The following is an 18,250-nucleotide window of genomic DNA, read 5'->3' on the forward strand; positions in this document are numbered from 1 at the left end:
ATGCCATTTAGAAATTTAGAATAAGCAAAAGGACCCTACTTATCTACAACTTCAATTAGTCAAAGTACCAAGCCCAAACAAAGGAAAGATAAAAGAATAGTTTTTGCCCTTTCTTCTACTCTTTCTTCCACTCTAAGAGTAGGGAGAAGTTCCCTACTCTTCTCCCAGGAATGGAAAGAGTCTAGTCCTGGTTATTGAGAAAAGAGATACATTAAGAGTAACAGAGAAAAAAAAAGAAAAGCATGTTTGCCAACTCAGAGTCTGGAGTCTGAGATATTAATGGCTTAAAAGGAACAAGAGGGCTTCCCTGGTGGCGCAGTGGTTAAGAATCTGCCTGCCAATGCAGAGGACACGGGTTCGAGCCCTGGTCTGGGAAGATCCCACATGCCGCGGAGCAACTAAGCCCGTGAGCCACAACTACAGAGCCTGCGCATCTGGAGCCTGTGCTCCGCAACAGGAGAGGCCGCAACAGTGAGAGGCCCGCGCACCGCGATGAAGAGTGGCCCCCACTCGCCACAACTGGAGAAAGCCCTCGCACAGAAACGAAGACCCAACACAGCCAAAAATAAATAAATAAATAAATAAATTTAAAAAAAAAAAAAAAGGAACAAGAACTTCAGGCAAAAAAAAAAAAAAGAGTAGTAAGAACCCTATATAGTCCCTATGCCCCGCTCCCCATGCTCTGCTTAAGGGATGGAGGAAGGCACAGGAACAAACTTCACCTATTCTCACCTGGAAGTACTTAACTCTAGAAAGAAAATAGCCAGAACACTGGCAGAAAGAAAAATAGACCTTAAAAATGCCAAGGCTGGAGGAATTACTTTGGGAAATTATTTTGCGATCCCACAAAAGGTAACATGGATGCCTAATGGGCAAGAGACTAACAATTCTGCTCAGGGAGCTCACATCATTTACCCTGACATCTACCAGGAACCCATTCTACCGGCCTAGACAAGGTGCAGCTTATGGAAACCTGGTTTTAGACATTCTCTTCACAATTACAGTCAAGTTGGGAGCAGAGGGAAGCAATTCCTATTTTCAGCTCATCAGCCCCTTTTATCAAGAGAGGAAAAAATATACCATCTTTTTATGCATTGGAACACTTACCAATTCACTCTACAAATAAATGTGGGTACGGACTACGTTAGGCACTCGGCAGGGCCTGGGAGAGCAGGCACGATCCCTGGTACCTAGCGCATACTACCTAATGAGAAGATAGTAAGAGGCAGAGGCACCACCACCTCTGGTCTGTGACTGGGAGGAAGCGTCACATACAGACAAAGGATTCGGGAAAGCCAGCCAAAAAGAAATGATACCTAAGATGAAACCCAAAGAATGAGAAACTGACCACCAAAAACGAATACTCCAGAAAAAGGGAAAGCATATTTAAAGGTTAGGAAGCAAAACAGCTTGGCACATTTTAAGGAAATAAAAATTTAGAAACACTAGTGCAAAAAAAGGCTGAAGGAGAAGGGGAACAGGAGGAACTGCGGAGAGACGGGGCTGGAGGGATGAGGAGAGCCAGACCGTCTGGGGCCCCACAAACCATGTTCTGAAGTCTGACTTCTATTTTAAAAACATTAAGAGGTGCCAGTGAAGGGTTTTAAGCAAGTAAGTCATTTGACCAGAATTGCATATTTTTAAAGTTCTTGGGCTGCTTTATGAAAAGTAATCTGAAAAGGAAACCAGTTAGTAAATGGCAAAGCCAATCAGGTCAACAACAACTACCACAAAATAAAACAGAAAGCAGAAAACACAGAAAATACTTAAGTATAATGACCAATAGTCCACAAAATAAGGATGTTTAGAAACAGCTCCCACCCTGTTATACCCGAGATTAAATCGACTCTTGCATTTGCCCTATAGTTGCCTTACTATCCTCTATCCAACATCATTCCCAACTTCTGTCACCAAATAAACCTTCCTTCCCTACTATCCTAACTATATCAACCAGCTCTCTGGAATGCAGTAGCCACTTGGCATATGTGACTATTTAAATTAATTAAAATACATTTTAAATTTTATTTCCTCAGTAGCAATAGCCACATTTCAAGTGTTGAATAGTAACAGATGTCTAGTAGCTACTGAGTGCCCAGCACAGATATGGAGCATTTTCATGAGTGCAGAAAGATCTACTGGACATGCTGGGCTATCGATGTACCTAAAACTGCCACTTCACTATGTAAGCCTATTGAGAACAACACAGCTATCTGAGAAGGCACCTGTGAAGGCAGACCCGCTCACTGTCTCAGGCCCTCATCTTGGGTATTAATGAGCTTCACAATGTAGCGAAGAATCATGGTGTACACACCATAAGACAGGTCCTGTGTTTTGGCTCATTAATCCTCACTGTGCTCTGAAGAAATAGAAAAGCAGCCGGCATCACCCATGTTTTATAGGTAAGGACACCAAGGCACAGAAACTAACCTGCCTGAGGCTATAAAGTCAATAATGGAGTCACAAATAAAAGCTGGAATCCCTAATGCCCTGACCAGTGCTCCATTCATTAGAGTAGTCATGGCTGATTTAAGAACCCATGAATAGAAACTATTCTGTTTCACCTGACCCAAGCAACCACTTGCTCTATCAAATGGACTGCTATGCCCACAGGAGGGTCATATCTGTTAGATATGTATATATATGTATATACACACACACACACACACACACACATACATGAACACATACCATGTACGTGTATGTGTGTGTACGTAAAAAAACAGAAAAATTTAAAAATATAAGATATGTATTCCCTGAGCTTGCCCTATCTTATTACATGTGATGGGAAATAAAGGATATTAAAAACACTTACCAAAACTAACAGCACCAAGGTATGGTACATTCCTGTATTATTAACTTGTTTTTCAATTACATTATATGATTACCTATAAAAAAATTACAACCTAGAAGCTCTGCATTTTGTAATCCTTATTTGCCTCTGTAACCAGCATTAAGTCCTGACTTCTGTGTGCTCCTTCCAAACCTGTAGAAGTAATGCTGGCACAGAGAGGCAATTCTTGCATTTTCATTTCAACTACCTCATTAACTGAAAAGAGTAAAATAAGATATAGGGAGACATGAACCAAGTTAGAGATTAAAGATATAAAATCCACATACAGCATTTGCTTGTGACACTCTTGACAACAGCAATTTTAAAATGCAGCCGCCAGCATTCACTAATGTGTGTCTCTGCCCTAACACTGCAAAACAATTTACCCAGAGCTCATTTGAATGATGTAAAAAAATCTAAGAAATAATTTGACTGCACTTGCCTAACATCTGAATTCTTACATATTTTAACTGTGGTTACACTAAATATGCAAAAAAAAAAAAAGGAGAAAAGGCACAGAATATTTAAAACAATTCTAAAGTATTGGGAAGCATACAAAGTAGTTATATGCTTCTAATTCTTGCCTTATTAGTAAGTATGAATCACTTTATATAATATAAAAACTAAGTGAATTTTTCCAGAAAGTCAAAGCTTCCAAAGTTAACTTGACAACTGTTTCTGAATTAAAAGAGCAAATCTCCCTCAAATACGTAAGTATCATAAAGGAAAAGGGCATGAATGCTGATTTTAAATCCAGAATATAATGGCCACATCTAAATTTAGTTGTGAAAGAAAACAGAGCCATCAACTTGGGTAGTAAAGTCTGTTTCATCACAGACCTTGACTCAAGAATAAGTCAGTGAAAAAAACAGTTTTTAAGTTGAACTACTTACACGGCGTTCCTGGAGGCTCCATAGGAGAGTAACAGCTTGACTATATCCACATGCCCGTTCTTGGCTGCGTCGTGAAGAGGTGAGTCGTTCTGATACCCAGTGGTGTTCACCAACGCCTTGTGCTGGAGCAGCAATTCCACCACCTTCAGGTGCCCGTGATTGCAGGCTTCGTGCTAATTAAAGAAAAAGAAGAGTGATGAGGAAGAGCAATGAACAGTATCATAACAAAACCACACTTCAGAAAAATAAATGTGAACCTCAATCAGTAAATTGTTTCTTACCTAAATACTCGTACTAAACCATAAGTTGTTGACAGAGTAAAAGCCACTATTAATAGTCTTTATGGTAAGATGCATGGCGATCAAGATTTATGCAATTCATGGAAAAAGATTTTTTTCATTTGAGCCTTGGGTCAAGCTCTCTTAATTTGGAAGAAAATATAGCTTTGGGCCAATTATGGCTCCTAAATTGTTCTACAGTAAGAAATTTAAAACAAGACAAAAAAAAAAAAACATAGAAAATATTTAACAACCAGATCATGCATAAAATCTGAAATCCTCCAAGGCTGAATAGAACTCACCAAATCAGGGGCTTAGCCATAAGCGAAGCGGTGCACCTGCATGTATATATAAGCACCTAACAAAGTGAATATCCTAGAGTATTTATAAGAAAAGCTTCTCCAACTGCTGAAGCTACAGATACTGTATGGCTGGTGCCAATGATAACAGAAAAAACACAGAGTAGGCACTCAAAAAGAGCTTACTGAATGAATGTTCAAAGATGCTTTACATGCACATCTTTCCTTATGTTTAATGATCTGCTAACAATGCCACTATGTTGTATTATTCTAATAAACCTCTGGCATGCCATACTTTTTAAGTACATACATTGAAATCTTAATAGGCGATATACCACATCAAATGTCTGTAGGTCTATTTCTAGGAGAAAGGAATCCAAATAAGGCATCAGGTCCTCTAAATCACTCACCAACTTCTACTACAGTTTGCCTTAGTGGCTTAAAAGAAAAATTAACCATTCCTTGAAAAGGTTAGCCAGCCTGTGGAGTCCAAACAACAAAGTGACTCTGATCCAGACTAAACACTCCCAGCTTAAAAAATTGGCAAGGAGAAGTCATTATACACAAATTTAAAACCTTTTTGCACCTGTTCTAATGAGACTCTCTCTATTTCTGTGAATTTACAGTTCACCGAATAAGGGCATCCACCTCATCTCTTAACACTTCTATGGCTGCATTCAAGCCACATGCTACTGTCCTAATGTAATTAGCCGATATAGCACTTGTTCCCATGTATTTGTACCATTCTTTTTCCAGACTATCCTTCACAGTTTTTTTTTTAGTAATAATAAGCAAAGACTTTAAAAAATGTTTAACATGAGCAAAGATTTCTACTGCCTCTGTGTGTTATACCCTGGATAGGGTATAAGTCAGCCTAAGACAGATCCTCAATAAGAATCACTGCCTTGTGATACATTCCTACACCCAGTTCCTCTGACCTCTCTTTGTTCCAAGAAATGTGGTTCCAATGACATGCAATGCTGCAGAATGGAGCCTGATGTCAGCTGTAGCAGTTACCTCTCCATAAATGAGCTAAATTCAGCAATATGGTGTAACTGGATTCTCAAATCTAAATGTAGTCAGTCAAAAGGTAGCCAATTTTTCACCCGTCACAACAGAAAAGCTAGACAAAACATAATCATTTACTCTTATTTGTTGAAAATATAAGTTCTTCAGATTACAAAGAGATTGTATAGGTGGTAGAGGATGATATATAGATGACTACATAACTATAAACTATAATAACTATAAAACATAAACAGAATGATAATAAAAACAAACAACTAGAAAACTACCAATGGTGTCCATCCAGCATGGTCTTTAACATTCGGGTCACTTCCATTTTGTAAGAGGTATTCAACAGAAGGTATGTCGCCCTAGTAGAAAAATGAAAAGGTAGAAAGAAATTAAAAATCATCAAGGAAAGAAAAAAAAATTAAGATTTAAGATTTTATCTTCAAGATAAAATTTAAATCTTCTCTCTTCTATGCCTATTGCTCATGAGTCAATAAATAGTAAGCTATGTATGCATGGATTGTTCTGAGGTGCCAACTCATCAAAGCCATGTGGTCCATCACTGAATACAGAGTACAAAATCTCTGCTATTAGCAACCTGTATCAAAATTCATTTCAAAATACCAAGGACACTAGCCAAAGATCACCTGATCAAAATGAAGTTTTTAAAGTCACCATTTCGTTTGTGAAAAACATCCTTTCTGAGCATACATGAAAATGGTTTCTGATTTCCGTTTAAAACAAAATTAAAGCCAAGAGGGCTGCTCAGTGAAAACCAATGTTAGAAAGCCAAAAACTGTTGTCTTACTGGCAGTTAATCCACTTATCCTCGAGATATTAATTTAGTTTATATTCACTTTATTTGCTCAAAGATATTTTTTAGGCAAAAGCAAAGCTTATTTTCTCCAAAATAACTGACAGCTTACTCTGAAAAAGGCTGAATAAATAAAAGTTACATATGACAAAAGTTATACATGCCAATGTTGTGTTTTTTGTTTGTTTGTTTTTTTTAAGATTTTTTTTTTATTTTTTTAATTTTTTATTTATTTATTTATGGCTGTGTTGGGTCCTCGTTTCTGTGCGAGGGCTTTCTCTAGTTGTGGCAAGCGGGGGCCACTCTTCATCGCGGTGCGCGGGCCTCTCACCGTCGCGGCCTCTCTTGTTGCGAGGCACAGGCTCCAGACGCGCAGGCTCAGTAATTGTGGCTCACGGGCCCAGCCGCTCCGCGGCATGTGGGATTTTCCTGGACCAGGGCTCGAACCCGTGTCCCCTGCATTGGCAGGCGGACTCTCAACCACTGCGCCACCAGGGAAGCCCCAATGTTGTGTTTTGAGAAGAGCTTCTTTAGGGAGAAGGACATCTCCTCTCTCCTACCACTCCCAGCCCCAGCACTCTTCTGAAATGAGTTTTTCTCTATTGGTTTGAAAAATGTAGAAGTCACTAAGTCCCCTAAATACAGTAACATTTGCTTTTATTGGATTGTTTCAGACTACCTCTCAAATACAGCAAACCTTAAAATGGTAGCTTACTCAGTTTTCTAAAAAAAAACAAACCCGCATACAACATATATTTTTAAGATTCTAAATTAGCAAAATGACCTTAAATATTAAATGGGCCTAAAAAAACAAGTATTCTATATGTTTCAAATCAAATGCCCCACTTCCAATAAAAAAAATATTTCCCATAGTTCCTTAGAGGTACAAATTCTACACCTCTAGCGCAAGTTAACATACACTTAGCGACTTTTGCACTATATTCAAGTCGGTTCCAAATGAGCTCAGGAAAATCTGTCAAGATACAAATTTGATTTTTTTTAAACGATCCCATGAATATTGGGGCAGATGAACTGCCAGAACCACACACATTCCTGACCTTCAAAATGAAGTATCCACAAAAAAATACATGTAAACCTTCTCAAAAATGTCCTCAATCTAATTCTACATGGCAATCACAAAAACATATTAACCTAAAGAAGCCTGTAAAATAATATAAACACAACTGTGGAATGGAAGAGTCCCATGGAAGAGTCACAGAGACAATTAGTGACAATTTAGAAGCTAAAAGCAGAATCTCTTTTCAGGTTGCTAGCCAGTGGTATTTTTCTTTCATGTCACCTCTTCATATTATCAAAGGTGTCTTCTGTTAACATTTTACCCCTATACTTCCCTGAAATGTATAGCTGATTTGCAAATTGCTTGCTTTTTATACCCGATCTGCTTTTTCCTCCCTAGTACTTAAAAGTTTGTCATATTTTCTCCTTCTACTTTATGTAAATTTAATGTCATGCACATAAATAAAATTATGATAATTAGATAGGGTCCACAGTAACTGCATAAGCTTGAACCAATATAAAGTTTCCAGGAAACAAATTAACTTCTGCTTCTGATTTCTTTAAATTACTTTCTTCTCAAACAGAATATTTTCTGAGTAATAAGCACTCACTTTTAGGCTTCTCACAACTTAAAAGAATAATTGAGATTCTCTTAAAACCACAGGGGGGGAAAAAACCATCTAAGAAAAAAGTATTTACCAAGGCTTATAAAAAATTTTAAACAGACTCGGTGTTTTCAAATAAAACCTTAAAGGCTGAAAATAAGGGAACATGAGTGTCACATTGAATTTTCTTATTGCTAACCTTTCATTCAAAGGAAATATTCTTCATACATGCATATGGCAGTAGTATAAGTTAACTTTCCAAAAACAAATACACACACACACAAATAAAACTCTTTTTCCTTATAAAGGTTAGCTCTTTTAAAATACTATTAAGGGGACTTCCCTGGTGGCACAGTGGATAGGACTCCGTGCTCCCAATGCAGGGGGCCCAGGTTCAATCCCTGGTCAGGGAACTAGATCCCACATGCATGCCACAACTAAGAGTTCACATGCCGCAACTAAGAGTTCACGTGCCACAACTAAGGAGCCCATGTGCTGCGACTGAGAAGCCCATGAGCTGCAACTAAGGAGCCCGAGTGCCACAACTAAGACCCGGCACAACCAAATAAATAAATAAATATTAAAAAAAAAAAAAAAAATACTATTAAGAATAAATATTTTTATAAAAATAGTACAGGACATTACAATTAAGTACAATAATGATGACTTACCCAAACAGTTAAGCTTTTCCACATAAATGAACTAACCAGGTACCTAAAATTTCTCCTTTTAGCAACTAGGTGTTGTTAAAAAAAAAAAAAAAGTTTAGTCGTCTGGAACGGAGCTCTGAAGTTTATTAAACATTTTCTGGGTGTCTTAGTTATTTACTGAATAAAATAATTTCACAGATGACTTGGACAACCTAGCCATCGTGACAGTAAGTTATTGGTATTACAAAGATGGTGGGTGACAAAGGGAAAAATGGAGACTGACTCCAAGAGGTGCTCTAGAAATTGAAATCTTGAAAATATCACAGATGCCAGTTTGCTTTTGAGTCCTTTGTTATTGTCTGAGGAAGCCAGTATGGAGGATAAGTAATAACATGATTTTACACACAATATAACATGACTACCTTAAGGTATAATGAATGGTTACTAAGTCAAACCCTAAAGGAGATGCCTCACAGGGGATTTTCTCTCTACCTAAAAGATCCTCATCACCTTTGTTATGTTAGGCATACCATCCCTTGTAAGTTGCCTTCAAAATATTATCTATTATGTCTGCACCTTAAATACATCATGGCATGTCAACTTCAAGTCATTCTTCTATTTCTAATACATTCACTGCTATGGCAATGAATTATGAGTAATCATTACCATTTGAAGAATCTGTGCTAGAGAACTTTGGGGCGGTTTATTCCAGCATCAACAAATTCTCAAGCAAAGGTGAAAAAACAGAATAACAAACCAAATTTTTCTCTCTGTATAATGAAATGTCAAATACTAAGATTCTTCTTATTAAATCAGAAGAATAAACAATGAGTGTTTATCTTAGTTTCTATGTAGGCATAACGTTTCCTCGTAAAATCTCTTGTTTATAACATCATGTTCTCAAAATCACTTTAGCCATAGATGACATAGATATTCAAGTACAAACATGGGGGCATGAAGAGAGCACAGTGAATCTCAACTTTTGTTCTGGTTGAATAAGGATACTCACAACATCCCAGACACAGTATTAATAAATATACTGCTTGAAATTCCATAGTGTAAGAAAATAAATGTATAAATAAAGAATTCAAAAATAATCCTGTCTAAGGTATGCATTCAAATGTCACTGAATGTCCAAAAACTAGCTGGCTGGCCTATAAGCCCATGATCCTGAGGAGAAAAGGATCTGAGAACTGAGAACATAAACATTATCTGCTGATGATATAGTAACTGTCTACATTCAGGCAGCCTTGTATTTAGGCAGTCTGGATATTTAATAAGAGCCTTCTACTGCCAAGTATGGACCGTTTCAAGATAAATAAGGTTAACAGATGCTTTACATTAACCCAAAAGTCCCACTTCTAGGAACTTATCCTAAGGATATACCTGCTCACATGTGAAACAAAGATTGCTCACTGCAGCACAGTTTATAAAAGCAAAACAATGGAAACACAGGCATCCATCAGTAAGGGACCAGTAGAATAATAAAAATTCATGGAACGCTATGCTACAACAGAATGTACAGAAAGTGTGTACTAATATGGAAAGCATTTACTTATATTTGTGTAAAGAAATTCACAAAAGATACACAAGAAAGCAAGAAAGGGCTTGTTCAGCAAGAGGGTGGCTGAGGACAGAAATGGGAGTGAGCCTTTCCACTGTAAGTACTTTTATTCTTATTTTTTTTTTTTTTTTTTAATTTTATAGCTACTTTATTTATTTATTTATTTTTGGCTGTGTTGGGTCTTCAGTTCGTGCGAGGGCCTTCTCTAGTTGCGGCAAGCGGGGGCCACTCCTCATCGCGGTGCGGGGACCGCTCTTCATCGCGGTGCGCGGGCCTCTCACTATCGCGGCCCCTCCCGTTGCGGGGCACAGGCTCCAGACGCGCAGGCTCAGCAGTTGTGGCCCACGGGCCCAGCTGCTCCGCGGCATGTGGGATCTTCCCAGACCAGGGCTCGAACCCGTGTCCCCTGCATTAGCAGGCAGATCCCCAACCACTGCGCCACCAGGGAAGCCCCCTATTCTTATTTTTGAAGCATGAAGTTATTACCCACATTTTGAAATTACATTTTAAATGGGGAATAAACTCCACATAACCACAAAGTCAAATTGAGGAGTCATATAATAAACAGAAAGCTAAAAACATATAAATGCAAACAAAACAATGTCACCATAGAGGAAAAACCAACTCTGGGAATTCTGAAAAAGACTGATTCAGAAGGCAGGCTATAAGCTAGATTTTGAAGGTTAGATACAAAGGATCATTAGGGAAAAGGGAAAGATGCAGAGGAAAGGATATAAGAGGCAGAAAAAAGAACATGTGCCAAGTATTGGTAGCATTAAAGTTCAGTGTCAGAAGAAGAGGGTTCAGATCATGGCTAAGTGGGAAAATCACTCAGTTATTCAACAAATATCAATCTATTACATACCAGGCAATGTTCTAGACACTGAAGACAGAACACTGAACAAACAACTCTTGCTCTCATTCTAAAGAGAAAGACAGGAAACAAAGAGATCTACAATAATGATGCCAAGAAATAATAATAGGAAGAAAAACAAAACAAGCTAAGCATATGGCAGAGACTGCTATTTTAGGTAAGTTCAGAAAAGTCTCTCTGAAGAGGTGGCATCTGAGCAGAGGTCTGTATAGGCCATAAGGAGGACTGTGGATTTTATTTTAAGTGAGCCGGGAAGTTATTGGTAGGGCAGCGCAGAAAAGACAAGTTATGACTTTGGTCAGATGACTCTGGCTGTTATACAGAGCACTGAGTGCACTAAGTACAGAGGAAAAGCTGAGAAGGTAGTTCAGTGATGTGGATGAAAACTGACAACACCCACACTGCCACCAACAATGTCCACGTTCTAATCCCCAGGGACGTGTGACTATGTCACCTTACACAACAAAAGGAACTCTGCAACGTGATTAAGTGTACAGACCTGGAGGTGGGGAAGATTATCCTGCACTGTCCTAGTGGCTCCCATCTAATCACGTGAGTCCTTAAAAGCAGTGAACTCTTCCTGGCTGGGGCAGAAGGATGGAATGCCAGGACTCCACCTGCTGCTGCCCGCTCTGAATCCAGAGGAAGAGGTCCACGCACCAAGGAATGTGACAGTCTCTAGAACCTGAGAAGGGCCCTCAGCTATAAGCCAGCAAGAAAACAGGATCTCAGTCCTACAACCAGAAGGAAGTACACAGTTCCTGCCAACAACCCAAGTAAGCAAGGAAACGGGTTCTCTCCTAGTGTCTCCAGAAAGTAGCATAGCCAACGAACTGATTTTAGTGTGGTGAGACTCATACCAGACTTCTGGCCTACAAAACTGTAAGAAAATAAATTTGCCTTGTTTTAACTCACTAAATTTGTGGAAAGTTGTTATGACAGCAATAGGAAGCTATTTCAAGTGGTCAGGACAAGAAAATACAGGTAGCTTCCACTAGGGTGATAGCTATGGCCAACAAAGATGCCCAGAGGTAGGTCTGGGGCAAGATATTAAAGAATTTTATTAATGACGTGACCAAGTTCAAAGATCATTCTATAAAGCCATCACTGTAGCAAGGGAAGCTAACTAGCCCAACAGAAGAGTAGAACTACCGTGGGGCTCTCTGCCCTCAGCGCATCCACCAGGCACGCGCAGTGCAACAGTGCACACTTAGGATCTGGGGGAAACATGGAAAATGTGGACATTGCATGTCTACAAGATGTTTCAGGGGAAAATAACAACTACAATAACAACAACAAAATCTACCTTAGACAGCAAAAAACCTCATTTGTTCTGGCTACCTGCAAAGTTATCAGGTCTGTATTCATGACTCAGCTGCAGTAACTCTTTCCTTTTCCCTGCTCCTCGTTCCATGTTATAGTACAGCTGACCCTTGAACAACACAGATTTGAACTGTGCGGGTCTGCTTAGACACACACTTTTTTCAATAAATATATCGGAAAGTTTTTGGAAGATTTGCAACAATTTGAAAAAACTTGCAGACAATCCAGGTAGCACAGAACTATCAAAAAAATTAAGAAAAGTTAGTTATGTCATGAATGCATAAAATATATGTAGATAATAGTTTATCCTTACATAGACATAAGGTGATATTTAATATAAAATTAATAACGTGTTAGTCTTCTTACTGTTTTATACCTTGGCTCTCACAGAATTACGTTACCATACAAGATGCCTCTCTGTACAGCATGCCTCTCTCTTGTAATTGGAGAAACTGCCCATCAGCCTATCATCACAGGTAAGTGGTTTTTAAAAAAACGTAACGATGTTTCCAATACTGTAATATGAATATGACTGTAATACTTAGGCCATAAAATTTTATGATTCATTTATAGTATATAGCTAGGCTACAGTGATGCAACTCTATCAATTACACTAGTCTACCATAAAGCAATCATATTGCTGCTTCTTATCAATGCATCAATCATTATACCTGTAAATAAATATGACTTTCTCTTTCACAATAGCTTTTCATTTTTGATGTCTAGTGTTAGTAATACATATACCGACTACAGTGTTTTGTATCATATAAGACAACATTGATGCATGTACTGACAGATAATTCATCTTATGAACAGATGACGTAAACTTATGCTATCTAAATGCAGTACAGGGCTTCCCTGGTGGCGCAGTGGTTGGGAATCCGCCTGCCAATGCACGGGACACGGGTTTGTGCCCCGGTCCGGAAAGATCCCACATGCCGCAGAGCAACTGGGCCCGTGAGCCACAGCTACCAAGCCTGCGCGTCTGGAGCCTGTGCCCCGCAACGGGAGAGGCCGCGACAGTGAGAGGCCCGCGCACCGTGATGAAGAGTGGCCCCCGCTCGCCACAACTGGAGAAAGCCCTTGCACAGAAACGAAGACCCAACACAGCCCTAATTAATTAATTAATTAATTAATTAATTAATTAATGCAGTACAGTACCATAAATGTATTTTCTCTTCCTTATGATTTTCTTAATAATATTTTTCTCTAGCTTCCTTTACTGTAAGAATACAGTATATAATACATATAATATACAAAATATGTGTTAATCAACTTTGTTTTATCAATAATGCTTCCAGTCAACAGTAGGTTATTAGTAGTTAACTTTTTTAAGAGTCAAAAGTTACACGAAGATTTCAACTATGTGGAGGTCAGCACTCCTGACCCCTGCCTTGTTCAAAGGCCAACTGTAGCTTTAACTTTAGAGCCACCTCAAATCCTTTTTTGAAGTAGGTGGATACAAAGCATAAACAAGACAGCAGGATTGCAGCATTTGGTTTTCAAGTAGGCACAGATTATTCATTCTTGGTTGCAAACAAAAAAATTAGGATAGAAAATGAAATGAATACTATTTATAAAAGGATAAATATACTGATAAATCCTTTGATTTTTCTTCAAGTATTTGTTTGATTATTAAAATCAAGCTGAGATGGGGACATGCATTCAACTTATAATAAATTTGTAAAAGAGAACATTATTGTTAAATAGGCATTTTAAAAAACAATAGAAATCAATTAACTTTTCTTAAATGTACTATATCAGAATCTGCCAATGAATGACAGTATAGTATTTGATAAGTTCAAGAGAATCAAAATGAGTAATTCTAATTCTGGCAAGACAATTGCTAAGTAAAATGACAATCTGACAAAACTTGTATTGAAGCAATCTTGAACATATCAATGGAGAAAATTCACCAAGATGGCATCATGGCACCATTTTTTCCTGTCTTAAGATTCCACTGGGCTTTTTTCCACAGCCTACGCCAAGCACAGATAAACTATAGCCTGTAGGCCCGACACCTAATTTCATGTGTAAAGTTTTATTGGTTTACATATTATCTATGACTACTTTTGCACTAAATCAGAGTTGAATAGTTAAGACTATATTCCTAAAAAGCCGAAAATATTTACTCTAATTGCCCCTTTAAGAAAGATTTGCCAAACCATGGCCTAGACTCTAGGTCCTAGAGATCCTCACTAATAAAGATAAATGATTCTTACGACTGAGTGAAAAATTCTCTACCAATGAAAGCAGATGCTTAACTGCTGGTCTGAAAATAATTCCCAGTAAGCAAAATGTAGAAACTAAAGCAGTCTACATGTATGTATTAGCCAGAAAAATGAACAAAAAATATTTATTATTATGCTAGCTACTTATATCTATGAAGCATTAATAACATTATAATGTTAGGATTATTATACCTTATATATTATATAATACACACACAAACACATATATATAAATAAAACAAAGAGGACAAAAAATATAGTCTGCTTTTTAAAATCATGCTTTGCAAAAATCAGACTAAAACGTAACCAGAGCCAACTCCAAAAATTCAAGTTGTTCAAAGGATACGAAATGCCTAGAAAGTAGTCATGTGGCAGGTTCTCCCCTTACTGGCATCAGGCGTAGAGATCCTACATTCATCATTTATTGGAAGATAAAGCAAGAAAAAAAAAAGCGTTGGAAGAAACTCACTTTTGTGCTTTTCCCTTTCTCCACAGAAAAATACAGAAATCCCTGGACTCAATGCCTACTCCATGTTCTTCCCAGACACTTTATGTTGCTCACCAGCTTCATGTTCAGGGTCTCAAGGGGCTCTTTCCAGACCTCCCAAAGTTCCTTATCCATGCAAAGGACCCAAGGGTTTCCCCGTAAATTTACTGAAAGATCATAAAAGCTATGCTAATTTAGTAGTAATCTCTCCCATATTGTATTTTCATAACACTTGCATGGATTCACAGACCAAAGTCTATAAAGCTATGATGCTAACTGCTCCCCTCTACGTGCAGCACTTGCGTCAATTTCAAAGATTAACCACTGCAAGCACGTACACCACATGCTCGGCAAACTAGCCAGGTTCCGGAAAACGAACACTGCCGCATCCCAGGTGTAGAGGCAACAAAGGTAACTCAGTGAATAGGCTAGTAAAAGGAATGGGCTGACTGTGGGCCCCAGAGAAGCCCCTTTATGGTGAACCACAGGAGCCATTTCTGACAATCAAATTTTCAGGTCACTGGAGAAATGTACAGACCACGTCTTGCAACCTCCCAGATCCCGGCAGTACCCACTAGGAGTGTCAACAGTACAGAAGCTCATCCCCTCTCACACTGCCCCTGAGCTCTGAAGTTAGGTAATAAAGATGTGTTGCCAGCAGTAACTTGGCAGTTGTCTGTCTATATCCATAAAGCATGAGAAGAATGGGTAAACAAAATGGTGAAAACTGAAAAAAAAACATTATGGAATAGACGAAAATAAAAGCGCTTGGCAAAGCTGAAGCTGAAATACGGAAATACTGGTTTTCTCCTGCAAGATCACGCTCCTCAGGACCAGGGGCCACTGCTCTGAGGTAGGGATACAGTCCTTATGAATTTTTGCTTCTCTGGTTCACAGGGAGTATCACATCTGGTTAGGTTAATTAGCCTAGTAATCTTATATCATTTTCCACAAACTCCAAAGAAACTGTTTTATACTGGGTCTCATTCTGAAGTTGTATTTTCGAGTAAGCATCCTACCTTAATTGAAGCAATATGGAGCAAAGTCTCTCCTCGATGATTTCTTTTCATAGCCATAAGACTACTGGGCGAGAGCTTCATTGCTGAGGGACTACACATCATTCGTCTGTAACTTGGACTATTCAGTGTAGAAGGGGGCGTACCTGGTGAGAGGTTAATGGATTCATCTAATATATTACTGCTTTTCCTCCTCAGTGTGTCACCAACTGTAAGTTCCTTTGAAGGTGGTGAAGAACATCCAGGCAATGGCACGTTTTTTGAGAGCACTGTTTGCTTAACTGAATTTCCACTGGTGCTCGGACTGCTGCTTCTACATCTCTTAGAAACAGGACTGGAACGTCTGTTGCGACGCCCATGTTTCCCAATATGACCTGATGGCAAGGATTTCTTAGATGTAAGATCGTTTTCACAGAGAGTCTTCTCAGGAGTCACTTCTTCATTCCTGCTCTCAATTTCTGGAGACTCTATTTGCTCATCAGCCAATGGTAAAGAGACTTCAGTTAAGCTTCTAAAACATTCAGATTCTGTTACGGAGCCACTTGCTAGTAAGTCTGTTTTACCATTTATCTGCGGACTAGCAATAACAAATGGTTGGCTACAGAAGGATACTAGCTTTTCCTTAAATTCCTCTTTGGAGTCAAGTTTACCATCTTCTTTTTCTGCCTCTAAATTCCATTTTTGGTTGATTTCAGCCAAAGTTTTCTTTTTCTGTTTTTTTCCAGATTTTGTGGAAGCCTTCTTAGCCCTCTCAGAAACATCCACTGGAGGGCTTGTAGAGACAAATTCGTACATGGAGGCCTGCTGAGCATTTTCATCACTTATCACAGGAGGCTGAGTTTGCACTGAAACTTTACTCACAACATACCTGACCTTCTTACTTCGAGGACTAAACCACATTTTTATTGAATTCTTCTTATATTCTGCATCACTAAATAAACTTTTCCTAGATGTTTCTTCTTTCAAATCTGATAGGAAAAAGGAAAAGAAATCTGTTACACGACTTAATCTCTACGACTTAATCTCTCCCATCTTGAGCTCCCAAAGAATTTTGTTGATAGTTCTCCTAAGGTGTATCACCTTTTATTTGTGTACTTCTTCCTTCCCTCCTAGATTTTGAACTCCTTGAAAGCAGATATCCTCATTCAACAAATATTTACAGAATCCTACTTTATTTCAGACAATGTTCTAGTGGCTGGAGATACAGCAGGGAACGAAACATGGGAAAGACAAAATATACAAATAAATATTTGTATATTTATTCCACTGGGAAAGACAAAATATACAAATAAATAAGTAGAACATACAGTCTGCTGTATGGTAGTGATAAGAGCCATGGAGAAAAGCTATACTAAATAAATAAACAGACTGATAAGCAGGTATGAGATTTAATAAGCAGTAGTCAAAAAAAAATTAACACTTATTAACTGATGCTTAATTTAAAAAAAAGACTTGAAAATCAATCAATATAATTCACTGTATCAACAAACTAAAAGAAAACCATGTGACTTTTTTCAACAGATATAGAAAAAAAAAAAAATCTGGCAAAATCCGACATCCATTCATTATTTTTAAAAAGGTTCAGCATTAGGGATAAAAGGAAACTTCTTCAACCTGATAAAGGACATCTACAAAACTACACACCGCTAGTACCATCCTTAATGAAGAAAGACTGGAACTACTGTTTTGTTCCTATTATCTTGTTCTTGTCATCAAGAACAAGGTGAAGATGTCTGCTCTCACCATCCCTATTCAACGTCATACTGAAAGTCCTGGATAGCACACCAAGGTAAGAAAAAGATAATAAAAGATAATACACAGATTGTAAAGGAAGATCTAAAACTGTATCTATTCACAGCTGACTTGATTGGCTATATAGAATATCCCAGAGAATCTTTTAAAAAAAATTAATAAAACAGGTGACTGTAACAAGGTCACAGAATGCAAGGTCAATGTACCAAGTTCAACTGCAACTGTATTTCTGTATACTAACAATGAACATGTAAACTGAAATTTTTTAAAAATCTGGTACTGATTGTAATAGTACCAAAAAAATACTTAAGTACAAGTCTAACAAGATATGTACAAGCTCTGCTTGCTGAAAATTAACAATATTTATGAAAGAAATCCTATACAATTGGAAAGACATACCGTGTTCATGAACTGGAATACTCATTATTGTTAAGATGTCAATTCTCCCAGACAGATTTATAGACTGTAACATAATCCCAAGGAAAATGCCAGTATGTTTTTTAAAAAAATAATAGACAAGCTAATCCTAAAATTTGCATGGAAAAGCAAAGTAACTATAATGTGGAAAAGCAAAAGACCTGGATGGCCAACACAACACTGAAG

At 38.1% G+C, this 18,250-nt stretch overlaps 1 protein-coding gene across 1 annotated transcript in view; it reads right to left on the bottom strand.

Annotated features, from left to right (window-relative positions):
- Positions 1–18,250, bottom strand: part of BARD1 (BRCA1 associated RING domain 1) — a 76,090-nt gene that overhangs the window by 29,608 nt on the left and 28,232 nt on the right. Inside the window, exons 4-6 of the mRNA XM_059927395.1 lie at positions 15,899–16,863; positions 5,596–5,676; positions 3,724–3,896 (exon numbers count right to left, since the gene is read on the bottom strand). Of these exons, the coding sequence (XP_059783378.1) occupies positions 3,724–3,896; positions 5,596–5,676; positions 15,899–16,863 (1,219 nt within the window). The remainder of the gene's footprint in view (positions 1–3,723; positions 3,897–5,595; positions 5,677–15,898; positions 16,864–18,250) is intronic.

The sequence above is a fragment of the Balaenoptera ricei genome, chromosome 7 (genome assembly GCF_028023285.1).
Source record: "Balaenoptera ricei isolate mBalRic1 chromosome 7, mBalRic1.hap2, whole genome shotgun sequence".
Classification (NCBI taxonomy): Eukaryota; Metazoa; Chordata; class Mammalia; order Artiodactyla; family Balaenopteridae; genus Balaenoptera; species Balaenoptera ricei.